This window comes from Salvelinus alpinus, chromosome 19 (assembly GCF_045679555.1).
Source record: "Salvelinus alpinus chromosome 19, SLU_Salpinus.1, whole genome shotgun sequence".
In the NCBI taxonomy this organism is placed as follows: domain Eukaryota; kingdom Metazoa; phylum Chordata; class Actinopteri; order Salmoniformes; family Salmonidae; genus Salvelinus; species Salvelinus alpinus.
In genome coordinates this window covers 29,377,696-29,395,595 of record NC_092104.1, presented here as the reverse complement: position 1 = coordinate 29,395,595, position 17,900 = coordinate 29,377,696, and the positions used below count along the sequence as shown (strand labels likewise).

General features: G+C 46.2%; 1 protein-coding gene across 2 annotated transcripts in view; it reads right to left on the bottom strand.

The window, feature by feature from the left end:
• Window positions 1-14,859, bottom strand: part of LOC139545259 (SET-binding protein-like) — an 80,011-nt gene extending 65,152 nt beyond the window's left edge. Inside the window, exons 1-2 of one of the 2 annotated variants that reach the window (XM_071352843.1) lie at window positions 14,144-14,859; window positions 3,674-4,237 (exon numbers count right to left, since the gene is read on the bottom strand). In XM_071352843.1, coding sequence (XP_071208944.1) covers window positions 3,674-4,075 — 402 coding nt within the window. In that variant the 5' untranslated portion in view covers window positions 4,076-4,237; window positions 14,144-14,859. The remainder of the gene's footprint in view (window positions 1-3,673; window positions 4,238-14,143) is intronic. The other variant, XM_071352844.1, reaches the window with a different exon arrangement.
• Window positions 14,860-17,900: the final 3,041 nt, after the last annotated feature.

Genomic DNA, 17,900 nt, shown 5'->3' with positions numbered 1-17,900 from the left:
GAGGTTATTTTCCTGGCACCACTCTGCAAGGGCCCTCTCCTCCTCCCTGTAGGCTGTCTCGTCATCGTTGGTAATCAGGCCTACTATGGTTGTATCGTCTGCAAACTTGATGATTGAGTTGGAGGCGTGTGTGGCCATGGGTGAACAGGGAGTACAGGAGAGGGCTGAGTACGCACCCTTGTGGGGCCCCTGTGTTGAGGATCAGCCTGTGTGTGTGTGTGTGTGTGTGTGTGTGTGCCGCTGAATGACCGGTTTCAATTACATATAAACTTCGACCCTATGTATTGTAACCAAGGAAGCAAAGGAGCTACTGAGAGAGAGCTGAGAGCGAGAGGGAGAGATATACCGATTACCTAAGATCCATTCACTTCTGTACTAGTACACACACACACACACTCAATACTGCTCACATAATGAGATGCTTGGGTACAAGATGGCTGCTCTCCAGGGAAAAGAGCGAGTCAGTGAGGTGCTGGGTGTATGAAAGGAACGAACAAACACACACACACACACACACACACACAGCAAGCTGCATAGTGTATGAGAAGAGCTGAGCACACAGCAAGTCAACACAGGTTAATGACTCTAGAAGAGACTGCCACACACACACACAAAAATGTATTTATACACACACTGTCAGAAAACCCAGAAAACCCAAACCCATTAGGTGGTGTTGTAGGGGGGTGATGGTATCTCATTTAAACAGCAATACTGGTCTTTCTATCAATTACTTACTCCTCAAACTTTCGGTCTATGGAAGTTTGTTAAGACATGGACAATCAACCCAGAATATATCTATCTATATACACCCACAATAAGACTCAAATCATGGACACTCTTACTGACAGTTGTGGCTGCTTTGCATGATGTATTGTTGTCTCTACCTGTTGTCTGTGCCCAATAATGTTTGTACCATGTTTTGTGCTGCCACCATGTTGTTGTCATGTTGTGTTGCCACCATGCTGTGTTGTCCTGTGTTGCTGCCTTAGGTCTCTCTTTATGTAGTGTTGTGTTCTCTCTTGTCATGATGTGTGTTTTGTCCTATATTTTTAATCCCAGCCCCTGTCCCCACAGGAGGCCATCATTGTAATTAAGAATGTGTTCTTAACTGACTTGCCTAGTTAAATAAAAAATAACAATAGCTATACAATCAGAACATATCCATCAACATAAACTTACCTTCTCAGTTGCTATAGGCAACAGCAGACGAGAGCCAAATTCATCACACAAGGAAACCCTCAAACAGTCAATCCAACACAGCTAACGTTTAAAGGACATTTACAGTACAACTATTCAACAACATATTTTAAACTATGTTTAACTATCAGAATCTGATCTGATCAATAAGGATGGGATCTCTACTTACAAGCACAATTTGATAAGCATCTAGATACATGGGCTCCGATACGATGCAGGAATGAGACTTTTAGTTCGAAACGATTCGATTAGTGGAACGAACCGATGTGATTAGGTTCAATTCGATATGATATGTTTTTCATAACTGAGTAAAATTTCAGGTCTGCTGAGCACAAACTTGAACGTTGTGAAAATTCTGTGTACCACGCGTTTACTGTGAACAGTATTCTGTGTACCCGCTTTAAGTCAGTTTTAACAGTAGTCAAGTAGGCTACTATTTGATCAAAATGTAGACCTACCAGTGGCCTACGATCAAAAACAATGGAGAAAATGCATCCCATAATATTTTAACATGGAAATAGCTGTTCTATCATTCAGCCTACAGTAGCAGCCAATGTGTGGTGTTCAATATAGGCCTACATTCCATGAGACCTTTGAAAAAGCATGCAGGGCTTGGCATTAACCTGTTCATCCACCTGTCCTTCAGACAAGGTGACTGAAAATGTTGTTGTGTTGTTTGATGCAAGACACTACTTCACAAAATAAAATGCATCATTATTACCATCAGACAAATTACATTACCCTCTGCATATTGACTACTTAGCTTATTCAAGCCTGTCTCAAAAGACAAAAAAATAGTTATTTGTCTGACTCACTTTTCAAAGATGTCTAGAAATGTAGTAAGCAATCACTCCCCCATTGCTGACAACAAATGATCTATAACTGGGCTAATAACTCTAACTAGCAAAGGATATGAACAAATGTACACGTCACGACATGTTGCTCTCGCTTTGATCTTAAAACAAGCGCATCTACTCACGACCGCTCATGCTGTAAAAACAGTCCACAGACCTCATATATGGCAATGGTCTATTTGCATATAGGCCTACTACAGCTCTGATTGGTTATGGCGTACCGGTCTGAGTAGCGTATGGGCCTCAGTCGTGCCTGTCAATGTAATAGAATCCTACCTCAAAGCGTTCTGCCTACAACAAAATCTATTGCATACTTAGTTTTGCATACTAAGTCTTGCATAGCTCGTTTTGTTTCGGTATGTGGCATTGAAAGTGGCTAATATTGCAGTGAATCGATCACATTTCCCACAGTAAAGGGAAACGTAACTAACGGGGAAAACTCTAAAAATGTAAGTGAAGTTCATATTGCTGATATTTCTTCTGCGTGGCAGTCACGCAGCTTAGAGGGAACATTGTATAGCAGATTAAAATGAAGAGTCTTGGTGTTCTTGGGGACCTTCAATGCTGCAGAAATGTTCTGGTACCCTTCCCCTCGACACAATCCTGTCTCGGAGCTCTACGGACATTTCCTTCGACCTCATGGCTTGGTTTGTGTTCTGACATGCACTGTCAACTTATATAGACAGGTGTGTGCCTTTCCAAATCATGTCCAATCAATTGAATTTGCCACTCCAAGTTGTAGAAACATCTCAAGGATGATCAATGGAAACAGGATGCACTTGAGCTCAATTTCAAATCTCATAGCAAAGGGTCTGAATATTTCTGTAAATAAGGTATTGTTTTATATTTTTTATGAAATTGCAAAATCAAAAAAACTGTTTTTGCTTTGTCATTATGTGGTATTGTGTGTAGATTGCTGAGAAAAATGTTTTATTTCATCCATTTTAAAATAAGGCTGTAACGTAACAAAATGTGGAAAAGGTCAAGAGGTCTACTTGTGTTCTGACTACCTAACAACTCAGTAAGTGGATGGAGTGGGAGTGATTTAATATTGCCAAAGCTATTTTACAAACGTCTGAATGCTGAAGTTGCCACGCAGATGTAGCCTACGTATATTAGAACAGAGATAGGGTAGCCCTACCTCTCGTTGGCGCGAGCAGCTGCGTCTCCTGCACGGTGCGCACAGTTATTATCTGATTTGTAGATCAATGTTATACGCAGTTACATGCATAAACGTTTGATATCCTGAAGGAGAGGATGCATCAACTCAGTCACAACAGATGAGGTATTTTCAGAATAAGGCAGAAAAAAATAAGATTAAAAAACATCAGTGAACTTGAGATTAGTAACGTTTGAGTCTGTTTCCTTACCGATGCACGCTTCATTTGGATTGGTTTGGATTCCCTTGGACCGATGCACTTGCATCTTAAACATTTGAACATCTTAAACATTTGATGCGTATCCGTGAATTGTTACATCCCTACTGATCATCTCTTTGGGCAACACAACCAAACAATCAGCTCTAAAATGCTAACTAACATTTCAAAATGCTTCAGCATCATTTAAAGCTACATTAGCAACAGTGTATTCATACCAGTAACGTATCTAAAAGGCATCCTTACCCTCTTCCTAGGGGGTCCCTTGTCCTGTGCTGCACGGCCCCCTAGCCGGCCCCCTCGGCCCTCCCCTGAGGGGGGCCTGATGGTCATCCGGATCTCCGGGGGACAGATGTAGTTCTCCAGACTCTTGGGGGGCTTCTTGGTGCGTTTGGTGGTCTGGATCTTCAGCTTCAGACTCCCCTCCTGGAAGCTGGCTTCTTTAATGGAGAACTCCTGCTCCTCTAGCCCCTCCCCTTCCCCCTGGGACCCCCAGCGCTCACCCATCACATCACCAATGACCTCATCACCCCGCAACGCAGGCCCCAGACCCGCCCTTTCCTCTTCTTGCTCTTCAGGCTCAGCCCTTCCACCTCCTAATTCCACCTCCTTAGGTCGGGCTGAGCTAACCAGAACCCTAGACTCCATCCACGCTCCCGCCAGAACCAGTCAGGATCCAGAGAGCAGCGGCAGCTAGCCAATAGGTTTGCAGAGAGTGGCTGTCCGTCAGAGTGGGTTGCCTTAGGAACGTTAGCTACTGCTTCTGGATTGGTTCTCCCACAGGAACACATGTAATCCAACAAGGCCAAACTACAGAGAGAGGAGAGGAGAGAGAGAAATTACTATCAAAACATTGAAACATACAATTTGTAGTGACAGTAAAGGTTTTGTCCAAAACGTGTGTGTGTTTTTGCAAAACGAGTCCAAAACGTGTACACGTCCGCACAGCAGTGTTCTAGAAAATTGAACTGTTGGCTTTTTTTATACTTTTGGAATTCACAGTGCAGCTCAAGCAACTTCTCCAAATGTCAACACATTCAAATGAATACAGGACGTGCACGCAGATCTGCGTTGGTTTGGAATTTTGGGGAGGTGAGCGGTCGGCTGTGCATCCCCCGTGGACGGTGGTCTCAGAGCCTCATAGCTATGTCACAATGGGCCGCCGGACTATCGCGGCTCTGCGTTTGTGGACTCTGAATTACGCTTTAGTGTCTCAGAGTTTAAGACTGGTGCATGAGCAGGCAGAGAGCTGTGCAGGCATGCCATACACACTCATTTGCATTTTACACTGTGTAAACAACATTTCACACACACACACACACACATTTTTTCTCTCTTTCTCCCCACCCTCTCTTTCTCTCCTTCGCTTTCTCAATGTAAAATGAAGACATTCCTCTCCAGCTCTCTAAAGGGAGGGTGAAGCTAGCCTGAGGACACAAGAACAAAAACTGCAGATTGAGATGAAAAGGCTGACGGCTCTTTTTTATTTTCTCCTTCAGCAGAGGGAGGGAATTGCGTAGACTGAGAGGGAGAGGGGGAAGGTACATTATTTTTCCAGATGTGGTTTACGAGCTGATCTCGAAAAAAACTGCGTCTGACCTGTTACACACACACACACACACACGCATGCATAGAGACACTGCGGCACTCGAGGATCAGAGTTGTCCACCTATAATGCCATTTCTGCTCTCTAGGGAAGAGGGTGTGTTTGTCTCAGACTCAGCACAAACACACAAAGTCCTGTCACTCAGTGAGCCAGTCAGACTACCACCAGTATTACATCCATCTCTCAGTAGACATGTCTAATCCAACTGAGAGATGTGTATGTACAAAGCCTAAACACACACACACACACTCTTACATAGGCACATGTCCAAACTCACTTTTCTTCCATGAACAAATACACACAAAAACATCGACCAAAACAAACAGTACACTTCACACTCCAGCTCCTGTGAGTCCCATCCCTCACACCGACATGAGCCACGTTTAACACAACATTGTATTGTTTCAAAGGATATGTTCTGTGTACATTAACTCTTTTTTTGACCTTACAAGTAATCTATGGGTCAGGAGAAACTGTAATCCACGATTTGAATTTATTGAAATAAACCTCAGCTACACTTGTCATCTGGACATTTCATACTGAGAGTTTATGTACTTAGGGTTTGGGTTAGCGTGTGCTTCAGGCTCCTGTATGTGTGTGTGTTAGCCCCTGGATCAGCCTCCCGTCCTGTACAGCTGATCCCCTGTAGTCATGTTAGCCAACAGGCCTTGGAGGTCTTAAATGCTCTGCTCACAGTGGGTTTGGATAACAAGCATAATACACTATAGAGTTTCAACAGACTATCAGAGTAGGATTGTACGCACGCACGCACACACGCACGCACGCACGCACGCACACACAAATAGATGCCTTCCACACACAGGTCTGCTGACACACAGCTCTGGCAGTATGTCCCTGTTTGGTCCTCTCTGTTGGGTCTCCCTAATGCCAGGACTGTGACTCGGCCCAATGGCATCTTTTAAACCCCCCTGTTTGTGTGTGTGTGTGCATGTGTGTGTGTGTGTGCAGTGACTGGGCCCTAAGGCATGTGTTAAAGCCACCCCAAATGTGTCTGTGTTCATGGACCAGGACTCTCCCTTAGAACAATGAGAGGAAAACAAGGACAGCTGCCAAGTCCAACCACATAGCAACAAATCCAGTGACCAACCAGATCCTCTGAGGAGGACACCACAGCAGTCTCTACACTGCTCTATTTCTACACTAAATGGTATCATTTACAAGACCTTAAGAAGACATTTACAACTGAGGCAAAACCATATCAAACAGCTAGATGATTCCACATCTCCAGCTCCAGCTGCATGTCCATGTAGCTTTGAATAGACTTAGGAAAAAGTATTGTTTTTTTACACTTGACGTTCATTAATACACAACTAATAAGACCTATGGAATAGAGTATAGTTTTACCAACCCTGCTCTTATTTACTTCTGTTCAGGCTCTCAGTGTCCGGTCTGGAGCATGAAGTCACAAGGTCTGCTGGGCGGCTACTGAGTAGCAACCTAGCGATGCCAAAAGCCCTGGTCTGCCCTGTCAATTACGATCGCCAGAACAAAAAATTAGACAGATGTTTGGGCTCTAAAATTTGTTTATAGTTATCAAGTTCGATCCCCACAGTGAATTATTTTAAAGTTTGTTACAAATCGAGATATTTAATTAAATAGTGATCCTTTCTGTTACGGGTGTCGTCCTCCTCTTCCTCGGAAGAGGAGAGGAGAGAAGGATCGGTGGACCAATATGCAGCGAGGTAATTAGACATAAATGATATTTATTGAAACACGAAGACGAAATACGAAAACACTTGGAAATTACAAAATAACAAACACGACGTAGACAGACCTAAACTACGAACTTACATGAAACGAAGAACACATGAACAGGAACGACCGAGACGAGACAGTACCGTGTGGTGCAACAAACACAGACACAGCGACAATCACCCACCAACAACCAGTGAGAACAACCTACCTTAATATGACTCTCAATTAGAGGAAAACGCAAAACACCTGCCTCTAATTAAGAGCCATACCAGGCAACCCAAAACCAACATAGAAACAGACAACATAGAATGCCCACCCAAACTCACGCCCTGACCATCACACACATACAAAACAACAGAAAACAGGTCAGGAACGTGACAGAACCCCCCCCTCAAGGTGCGAACGCCGGGCGCACCAGCACAAAGTCCAGGGGAGGGTCTGGGTGGGCATCTGACCACGGTGGTGGCTCAGGCTCCGGACGCTGTCCCCACACCACCATAGTCACTCCCCGCTTCTGTATCCCCCTCCCAATGACCACCCTCCAACTAAAACCACCTAAATGAAGGGGCAGCACCGGGATAAGGGCCAGCACCGGGATAAGGGCCAGCACCGGGATAAGGGGCAGCACCGGGATAAGGGGCAGCTCCGGGCTGAGGGACTCTGGCAGGTCCTGGCTGAGGGACTCTGGCAGGTCCTGGCTGAGGGACTCTGGCAGGTCCTGGCTGAGGGACTCTGGCAGGTCCTGGCTGAGGGACTCTGGCAGGTCCTGGCTGAGGGACTCTGGCAGGTCCTGGCTGAGGGACTCTGGCAGGTCCTGGCTGGACGGCTCTGGCAGGTCCTGGCTGGACGGCTCTGGCAGGTCCTGGCTGGACGGCTCTGGCAGGTCCTGGCTGGACGGCTCTGGCAGGTCCTGGCTGGACGGCTCTGGCTGGTCCTGGCTGGACGGCACTGGCTGATCCGGTCTGGCGGAAGGCTCTGGCTGATCCGGTCTGGCGGAAGGCTCTGGCTGATCCGGTCTGGCGGAAGGCTCTGGCTGATCCGGTCTGGCGGAAGGCTCTGGCTGATCCGGTCTGGCGGAAGGCTCTGGCTGATCCGGTCTGGCGGAAGGCTCTGGCTGATCCGGTCTGGCGGAAGGCTCTGGCTGATCCGGTCTGGCGGAAGGCTCTGGCTGATCCGGTCTGGCGGAAGGCTCTGTAGGCTCTTGGCAGACGGGCGGCTTTGCAGGCTCATGGCAGACGGGCAGCTTTGCAGGCTCATGGCAGACGGGCAGTTCAGGCGCCGTTGGGCAGACGGGCAGTTCAGGCGCCGCTGGGCAGACGGGCAGTTCAGGTGCCGCTGGGCAGACGGGCAGTTCAGGCGCCGCTGGGCAGACGGGCAGTTCAGGCGCCGCTGGGCAGACGGGCAGTTCTGTAGGGAGGAGACGGAGAGACAGCCTGGTGCGTGGTATAGGCACTGGCTGCGCTGGAGAGGAGGAAAGCTCTGACAGCGCTGGACAGGTGGGAGCAGCTGGAGAGAGAACCCGGAGAGACAGCCTGGTGCGGGGGGCTGCCACCGGTGGACTGGTACTTGGAGGTGGCACCGGGTATACCGGACCGTGAAGGAGGACACGTGCTCTTGAGCACCAAGCCTCCCCAACCTTACCAGGTTGAATGGTCCCCGTAGCCCTGCCAGTGCGGCGAGGTGGAATAACCCGCACTGGGCTATGCAGGCGAACCGGGGACACCACCTGTAAGGCTGGTGCCATGTACGCCGGCCCGAGGAGACGTACTGGAGGCCAGATACGTTGGGCCGGCTTCATGACATCCGGCTCGATGCCCAACCTAGCCCTCCCAGTGCGGCAAGGTGGAATAGCCCGCACTGGGCTAAGCACGCGTACTGGGGACACCGTGCGCTCCACCGCATAACACGGTGTCTGACCAGTACGACGCCCTCTCACTCCACGGTAAGCACGGGGAGTTGGCTCAGGTATCCTACCCGGCTTTGCCACTCCCCTCGTGTGCCCCCCCCAAGAAATTTTTGGGTCTGACTCTCGGGCTCCCAACCGCGTCGCCGCGCTGCCTCCTCATACCAGCGCCTCTCTGCCTTCGCTGCCTCCAGCTCCGCCTTGGGACGGCGATATTCCCCTGGCTGAGTCCAGGGTCCTTTGCCGTCCAGGATCTCCTCCCAAGTCCAGGAGTCCTGGGATTTCTGCTGCAGCTGTCGCTGTGCTCCTCCCCGCTGCTTGATCCTTTGTTGGTGGGTGATTCTGTTAAGGGTGTCGTCCTCCTCTTCCTCGGAAGAGGAGAGGAGAGAAGGATCGGTGGACCAATATGCAGCGAGGTAATTAGACATAAATGATATTTATTGAAACACGAAGACGAAATACGAAAACACTTGGAAATTACAAAATAACAAACACGACGTAGACAGACCTAAACTACGAACTTACATGAAACGAAGAACACATGAACAGGAACGACCGAGACGAGACAGTACCGTGTGGTGCAACAAACACAGACACAGCGACAATCACCCACCAACAACCAGTGAGAACAACCTACCTTAATATGACTCTCAATTAGAGGAAAACGCAAAACACCTGCCTCTAATTAAGAGCCATACCAGGCAACCCAAAACCAACATAGAAACAGACAACATAGAATGCCCACCCAAACTCACGCCCTGACCATCACACACATACAAAACAACAGAAAACAGGTCAGGAACGTGACACTTTCTGACTGCTACATTTGTCGTAGCAGGATGAAAATGACTACATCGACCATGATCCTTTGCTAGTTATAGCCACTTTCACCATGATCCTTACAATTTTTTGGGGTGCCATTCAACCACATTGAGCAATATGGTGCGCTTCAAATTCAAATAGTTACAGCTTCATGCGCCATCGGGAGGTTTCCATAGGAATACGTGGATGACGTCAGCGCTATCACTATGTACTGGTCTATGATTTAATGTCTATGCTTCTGTTACTGGAAATGAGGCTGTGTTTATGTTAGGATGACCCTTCCTGAGCCTCTCTCGCTCTGAGCCTCAGACTCTCACACGCACACAGACACACACCTCTCTGTATGCCGTGTAGACAGCAGGGTGATTGTGAGAGGCCAGACTGGCTGCATAAATAGCTTTATTATGTTCCTAACGCTGCCAGCTCTACCCACAGTTTCCCTCTAACCAGCATAAGGCCTTTCCTTCACTGTGTGTGTGTGTGTGTGTGTGTGTGTGTGTGTGTGTGTGTGTGTGGTGTCACTATAACTGAAATACGTTCTGCGCTGGACTATACAGTTTCAGAAAATGGACAGTCTTTGGCAGTAATAGGACAGAATTTAGACTATTAAAATCTTTCATTTTCACCAACTACTACTCCCAACACGTACTTGAAGAGCACTTTGATGAAAGCTATGATCTTCTTCCTTGTGCATATGGGTATAAGATAGAGAGAGGGAGAAAGAGAGAGAGAGGCCCAGCCGAAACACAACCTTTTAAGGCTGCAAACCCAGCAGCCTTAGGCGGACTCAGAAATAGCTCCCGCAAGCACGTATGTGCACACACACAGAATGAGTATGATTGCTCTTGTAGAAGATTTGGTGTCTTTTGGTGTAGAAGTGTTGCAGAGACTCATACATCTGATGCCAGCTACTCTCTCTCTCGCCCTACTCCCGACTGTCTCCTTATCAGAGATAGGTGGATGAGGATAAAAGGATGGAACTGCCTGTAGAGACTGATCTGTATAAACCAGTGGCTCCCTAACAGTTGGCTGCTGCTATGAGACTGTATCCTGGCTAAAAACCTTGATTCTGTTAACTAGTTGAACCATGTTTTAAGATACGGTGTGATCTGTCCCCATAACACACACAAAGAGAGACTGAGCTGGTTAAAACATTCTTAGACATCATGTGAGAGTAAGATAACACAGGTCTGAGTGGCTGTGGTTGCATAATGCCCCTGATAAAGTCACACACCCAGCATTAATCTAATAGACTAAAGCAGTTCCTGATGTTTTAGCAGTCTGAGCTCCTGCTGAGACCCCCCAACCCTGTGTGTGTATGTGTGTGTTTTTGCAAGCGTGCGGGCATCCGTGCGACATGGCTTACTCTGCTATCCCTGATCACAGAACCAAAGGACAGACAGGTCCTCAACATTCACATTGTCATTGAGGCTCTGCATTAGTCTGCTGTATGAGCATGGCTGGTAGGACAGTAGATGAATGTTAAACCACTTCAAATGCAGCAGGAGACACAAAATGGCTGTAAGCGAAAACACCTAACCCTCTACCATACCCCCTCTCTCCCTTCCCTCTACCTCACCCCCCTCATCTCTACCTCACCCCACTCTCCTTCTCTCTCCCTTCTGTCTGCCTCCCCCCTCTCTGCCAGAATGTGTTCCTGTACTGATACGCAGCTCAGAGTCCGCCAACAGTTAGATTTGTCCTTGGATCTCTTTCCTCTATTCCCCCTCTCTCCCTTGCCCCTCTGACCAGCTCTTTCTCTTCCCCCTCTCTCTACCCCCCCTCCCCCATCTTTCTGCCTCCCTCCCTATCTTCTCTCTCTCCAGTCTTGGCTGGGGTCCAGTGTTACCCAGAGGAGAGGGAACACAGGGGACAGGGGAGATCTGGCCACACTCCTCTCCTCTGTTTCACATCATTTCAGTTTTAGAAGAAACAAGCAGAGAAAGCCAGTGTAGCCGATTGGGTCTCACTTTACAATGAGTGTCCTTAAAACCTATGCACTGGCAGGTACAGTCGATGGGTCTGCTTTTGGCTCAGGTCTCAAACCAGAATTACCATCACAGCTGGACCAACCTTAACAATTTTCACATTTGAGAGAGAGAGTACCCATGAACTCTTAAAGAGTGCCCTGTCCCTAGTCTAGGTTCCCCTATGATTCCAACACTGGCCCTAACAGTTAGCCTGCCTACATCATGGGCTTTGAATTTGCTCCAGGAATCCAAACTAATTCCAAATGGTAAGAGCCTCTGTTAGTACGCTACTGTAGTCCACCATCCAGTATGTTTCCAGTTGCCATGACAACAAGAAGCCCCACACCACACATATCAGATACAGCGCCTTCAAAAAGTATTCACACCCCTCGATTTTCCACATTTTATTGTGTTACAGCCTGAATTTTAAATTGATCAAACTTAGATTTTGTCACTGGCCTACACCCAATACCCCACAATGTCAAAGTGGAATCATGTCTTTCTAAAATGGTATAAATTAATATAAACTGAAAAGCTGAAATGTCTTGAGTCAATAAGTATTCAACCTAGGGATACACCGATCATTTTTTTGCCCGATACCGATATCCGATATTTTCCTTGCCAAAAAACCCTGATACCCATAACCGATATAAAAATGTTAGCGGCCTTTTAAGCATTCTAATAATAATAATATAATAAATAATATAATAAAACACAAGGCCAAATCTACACTACAGTTGCTTACCAAAAAGACAGTGAATGTTCCTGAGTGGCCGAGTTACAGTTTTGACTTAAATCTAATTGAAAATCCATGGCAAGACCTGAAAATGGTTGTCTAGCAATGACCAACAACCAAAGAATTATAAAAATAATAACGGGCAAATGTTGCACAATCCAGGTGTTTAAAGCTCTTTGAGACTTACCCAGAAAGATTCACCGCTTTAATCGCTGCCAAAGGTGTTGACTCAGGGTTGTGAATATTTATGTAAATTAGACATTTCTGTATTACATTTTTAATAAATAAGCAAAAAATTCTAAAAACATGTTTTCACTTTGTCATTATGAGGTATTGTGTGTGAGAAAAATCTACTTAATAAATTTTGGCTCTAACACAAAAAAATGTGGAATACATCAATGGGTAGGAATAGTTTCAGAAGGCACTGCATATAATTACAGCCTACACATACACACCTACACATACACACCTACACCTACACACCTACACCTACACCTACACACCTACACATACACACCTACACATACACACCTACACATACACTGGTTCAAATCTACCTGGTCTAATTTCCCTAATGGGTCACACTTTAAATTAGCCTACTACCAGAGCATACAAGTTAACATTGTATTATATAAAACATACACTCAGTGAAATAATCCAGGGGCAAGAGGTTGATGGGTTTAGCCTGTAACTGGTTTCTTGAAGTAAGCTCAAAGCATACCTGCCCTGACCCTGACACTAAAGTGGAGTGCTCTATTTGACAGTCCTCTTTCAGCTGCTATGGTAACAGCGTACAATACCTTTGGGTACTCTGAACAACTCCACAGTTAGTAACTACCTAGCTGGTACCAAATGGTAAAAAGTGGTGCTTGTTTCAGTGAATCGCAAAGACACTGGAAAGTAATTTGCTATGAAATGACTACTTTGCGCTTATATCTAGCCAATTATAGAGTGAACTGTAACTCCATCCTGAGATTAGATCATGGCCATTTGTGACAGACTGGTGATGCAGTAATCTGCTTGCTTTGGCTTTCTCTCACATACCAGCAGGGTCTCACACACCCTAGGGGAGGGTGGAAGTGTCCTTATAGGCTACAACACCATGGGACCTTCTCTGAAGGTTTAGACCTCTTGGTGTAATGGGTTGTTATACACTCTCAGAGTATGACAGAAATATGATATGCTCTCATATTGTATTTACAGTGATTTCATCAATCTACAGTTGCCTTTAGGATACGTGTATAACCCTTCACACCACCACCCACACTGGGACCATGAATAGTCTTACACTACAACTCCTAGAACATCTCAGAGGTCTGGACTCCTTTAATGGCACAGGACACAATGCACTTGGCAAAGGGTTACTGGTTCAAGACCTGGCCTAGACCAGTGGTCAGAGGGTTATATCTATGCCTTCCACCTGCTCCACAACACAGACACAGAAACACACACACACACACACACACAGTAGTACCATAGTTACAACCAGTCACCAATCCATGCCCCTCTCCTTGGTGCTGTTGACCAACCAAGCTGTGATATGCCGCTGCTAAAACAATCCAGTTGGCAATGAAGGAAACATATTTGCTAAAATGTGCTTGTAGGCTATGTTCCAAGTGTAGGTATTAGTAGGCTGCTGTACCTAATCGTGGTAACAGCTATGGCTAGACAGAGATTCCTCCAATGCTTTTCTGGAAGTGTATAATCCTGTATGGGAGAACATCCACCTACTAGGCTACAGAGAAACATTGTAGCAGGTAGTTTAGTTACATGTTTGAAACATTATACAGTCAAAACAAGCTACACATTAAAAGTTTATTTGGATGTGTCCACTTTTTTAAACTACAGTCAACCGCAAATAAATATAATAAATAGGCCTACATATAATCATGTTCAATTCACATTTAGACTGCAAGAATTCAAGGTGGTAAGAAATGATAGTGAACTAGGCTAGCCTACTTACCCATGTCCAATGTTTTCGAACACTCGAGTCTATCGTGTAAATATGTTATCAAGATCATTTAAAATCCATGTAGTCACATGTACAGAACCTGCCGTATGCACTGACAGCGTCCTGGATAGCTGTCAAATGGTGCAAGAATATTTTTATAGAAAAACCCGAGGAAAATGGCGTCAACACAACAGTGCGCTGAAAACAGACACCCAAAAAATAATTATAGCCGATCTAATAATCAAATGAACATGTTCACAAAAATAGAAGATTTCCTTTTTCTGTGAAATATAGCGCGTGATGCTAATAGGCTAAACTTTGCATGCGGGTAAACTACGCACATTCACAGGTCCACTGCAGAGATCCCCTCGCCGTATCAGTGGCTGGTCAGTCGGCCAGCAGCATAGTGCTGCTTCCCTCTCAAATCCGTGACTCGGGGGGAGGATCGGAGCAAACCGTTTTACTGCAGTGAAAATAAACTAGCAGATTGTATCCGAGTAGCCTCCAACCCCACATCCAACGGTAACGTCACTGGAGAGATCGTGGTTACATGCGTAAAAATGGTAGACGTGTTGTTGAGCAGAAGACTGGTGTTTTCGATCGTTTCCCCTCCCCGGTTGGCGGTGGGTCGAAATTAGAGGGTGTTCTGTTCGCTCGCTCTAGATCCGTGTGTGTTGCGACCCGTTGCCGTGACTGATAATGATCTCAGAGAGACAGGACTATAGATGCAGCTCGCGCTCTGATAGAGGAGAAGAGCGCAGTGTCGCCTCCACCCGGTAGCGGGTGGTAGACTAGCTTAGGCTACTACAGAAACACAGGACATATCCCTCCCAGTTCGTTTTAACCAGTTTTATAACAGGACAGGAGATCACTGGTCAGTTCCAGGGGAGTTTCCTTTATTCACAAACCAACCTTCACTATCTAATGTATGTGATGTCCTACCATGTCGGATGTTTATACATGTTATGTCAATTGGTGTCACACACTGTATAGGCTACACAGTTATTTTAATGAGCCAGTCATATTATTATTCTGAAAGCATCCTCCTCTTTCAGAATTGGGGCAACATCAAACTGGATTTATTTGATCATGCATAAACACTGCATTGTGTGTCTGTGCTATGTTTAATGCATTAACAACAGTATGTGCATCCTGTTCTTCTAGAAGGACAATATATTGACAGAGAAAACATAGAGCTGAATAATGACGCAGACAGAAAGGAAGGTTAGCCGCATCCACTGCAGAACAACTGGACAATGCGTTTGCATATTGGTGTGTGTTTTTGCTGCCATGATAGCATCCCAACCAGTGCTGATATTTCCATAAACATACATTTATGCTGCATTAGTTATTATTGCTGTTTCTCTTTTGTGGTAGTTATAAGCTATAGGGACAGTTACTCACTCTTATGTTCTAACATATTGACATAGTGAGATGCTGTAAAGTGGGATGCTCTTTGTGTACAGTTATTCAATGCAAAACACATCCTGCAAGTTGGCTCTGACCTATGGAAAACATCCTCTAACATTAACTAACATGCAAATGACAAATTACCTTTTCCTCCCTCGCTCAGTGTCACTATATCTCAAACTAAATGTGTAAATCTCACCCTAGTCTGACAGACTGACTGTTTGTGTTTGTGCATTCACTCCCTCTATAAATGTTTTATTGGCAGCGTTGTCATAACGATGCTAAAGCAGAACTGTTTATGGTCCAGCATCAGCTAATTTCTCTGGTTATGGGTGGAGGGCCAGTATTATAGCACTGGTGTGTGTAAGGATACAGACAGGCCTCTGAGAATAAGAGGTCAACAGCTGCTCCCCAGACAACCAATCAATGCACATTGTATGATTCTTACATACACACAGCAGAACACCAACACACACACACACACACACACACACACACACACACACACACACACACACACACACACACACACACACACACACACACACACACACACACACACACACACAGAGTAGCTTTTGGATGTGTTACCATGGATACCAGATACCGGCATATCCAAGGGGAGCCGTTTCCAGCTTAAACTGTAAATACTAGCCAAAGACAGAGAGGATTGAGGCCTTTTCATTAATTTACGTTTTTACATCAAATCAAATTGTATTTGTCACATACACATGGTTAGCAGATGTTAATGCGAGTGTAGTGAAATGCTTGTGCTTCTAGTTCCGACAATGCAGTAATAACCAACGAGTAATCTAACCTAACAATTCCAAAACTACTACCTTATACACACAAGTGTAAAGGGATAAAGATTATGTACATAAAGATATATGAATGAGTGATGGTACAGAACGGCATAGGCAAGATGCAGTAGATGGTATCGAGTACAGTATATACATATGAGATGAGTAATGCAGGGTATATAAACATTATATTAAGTAGCATTGTTTAAAGTGGCTAGTGATATATTTTTACATCAATTTCCATCAATTTCCATTATTAAAGTGGCTGGAGTTGAGTCAGTATGTTGGCAGCAGCCACTCAATGTTAGTGATGGCTGTTTAACAGTCTGATGGCCTTGAGATAGAAGCTGCTTTTCAGTCTCTCGGTCCCTGCTTTGATGCACCTGTACTGACCTCGCCTTCTGGATGATAGCGGGGTGAACAGGCAGTGGCTCGGGTGGTTGTTGTCCTTGATGATCTTTATGGCCTTCCTGTGACATCGGGTGGTGTAGGTGTCCTGGAGGGCAGGTAGTTTGCCCCCGGTGATGCGTTGTGCAGACCTCACTACCCTCTGGAGAGCCTTACGGTTGTGGGCGGAGCAGTTGCCGTACCAGGCGGTGATACAGCCCGACAGGATGCTCTCGATTGTGCATCTGTAGAAGTTTGTGAGTGCTTTTGGTGACAAGCCGAATTTCTTCAGCCTCCTGAGGTTGAAGAGGCGCTGCTGCCCCTTCTTCACCACACTGTCTGTGTGGGTGGACCAATTCAGTTTGTCCGTGATGTGTACGCCGAGGAACTTAAAACTTACTACCCTGCACTACTGTCCCGTCGATGTGGATAGGGGGGTGCTCCCTCTGCTGTTTCCTGAAGTCCACAATCATCTCCTTTGTTTTGTGACGTTGAGTGTGAGGTTATTTTCCTGACACCACACTCTGAGGGCCCTCACCTCCTCCCTGTAGGCCGTCTCGTCGTTGTTGATAATCAAGCTGTAGTGTCGTCCGCAAACTTGATGATTGAGTTGGACGCGTGCATGGCCACGCAGTCGTGGGTGAACAGGGAGTACAGGTGAGGGCTCAGAACGCACCCTTGTGGGGCCCCAGTGTTGAGGATCAGCGGGGTGGAGATGTTGTTACCTACCCTCACCACCTGGGGGCGGCCCGTCAGGAAGTCCAGTACCCAGTTGCACAGGGCGGGGTCGGGACCCAGGGTCTCGAGCTTGATGACGAGTTTGGAGGGTACTATGGTGTTAAATGCTGAGCTGTAGTCGATGAACAGCATTCTCACATAGGTATTCCTCTTGTCCAGATGGGATAGGGCAGTGTGGTTGCGATTGCGTCGTCTGTGGACCTATTTGGGCGGTAAGCAAATTGGAGTGGGTCTAGGGTGTCAGGTAGGGTGGAGATAATATGGTCCTTGACTCGTCTCTCAAAGCACTTCATGATGACGGAAGTGAGTGCTACGGGGCGGTAGTCGTTTAGCTCAGTTACCTTAGCTTTCTTGGGAACAGGGACAATGGTGGCCCTCTTGAAGCATGTGGGAACAGCAGACTGGGATAAGAATTGATTCTAAGTGGTGCCTAG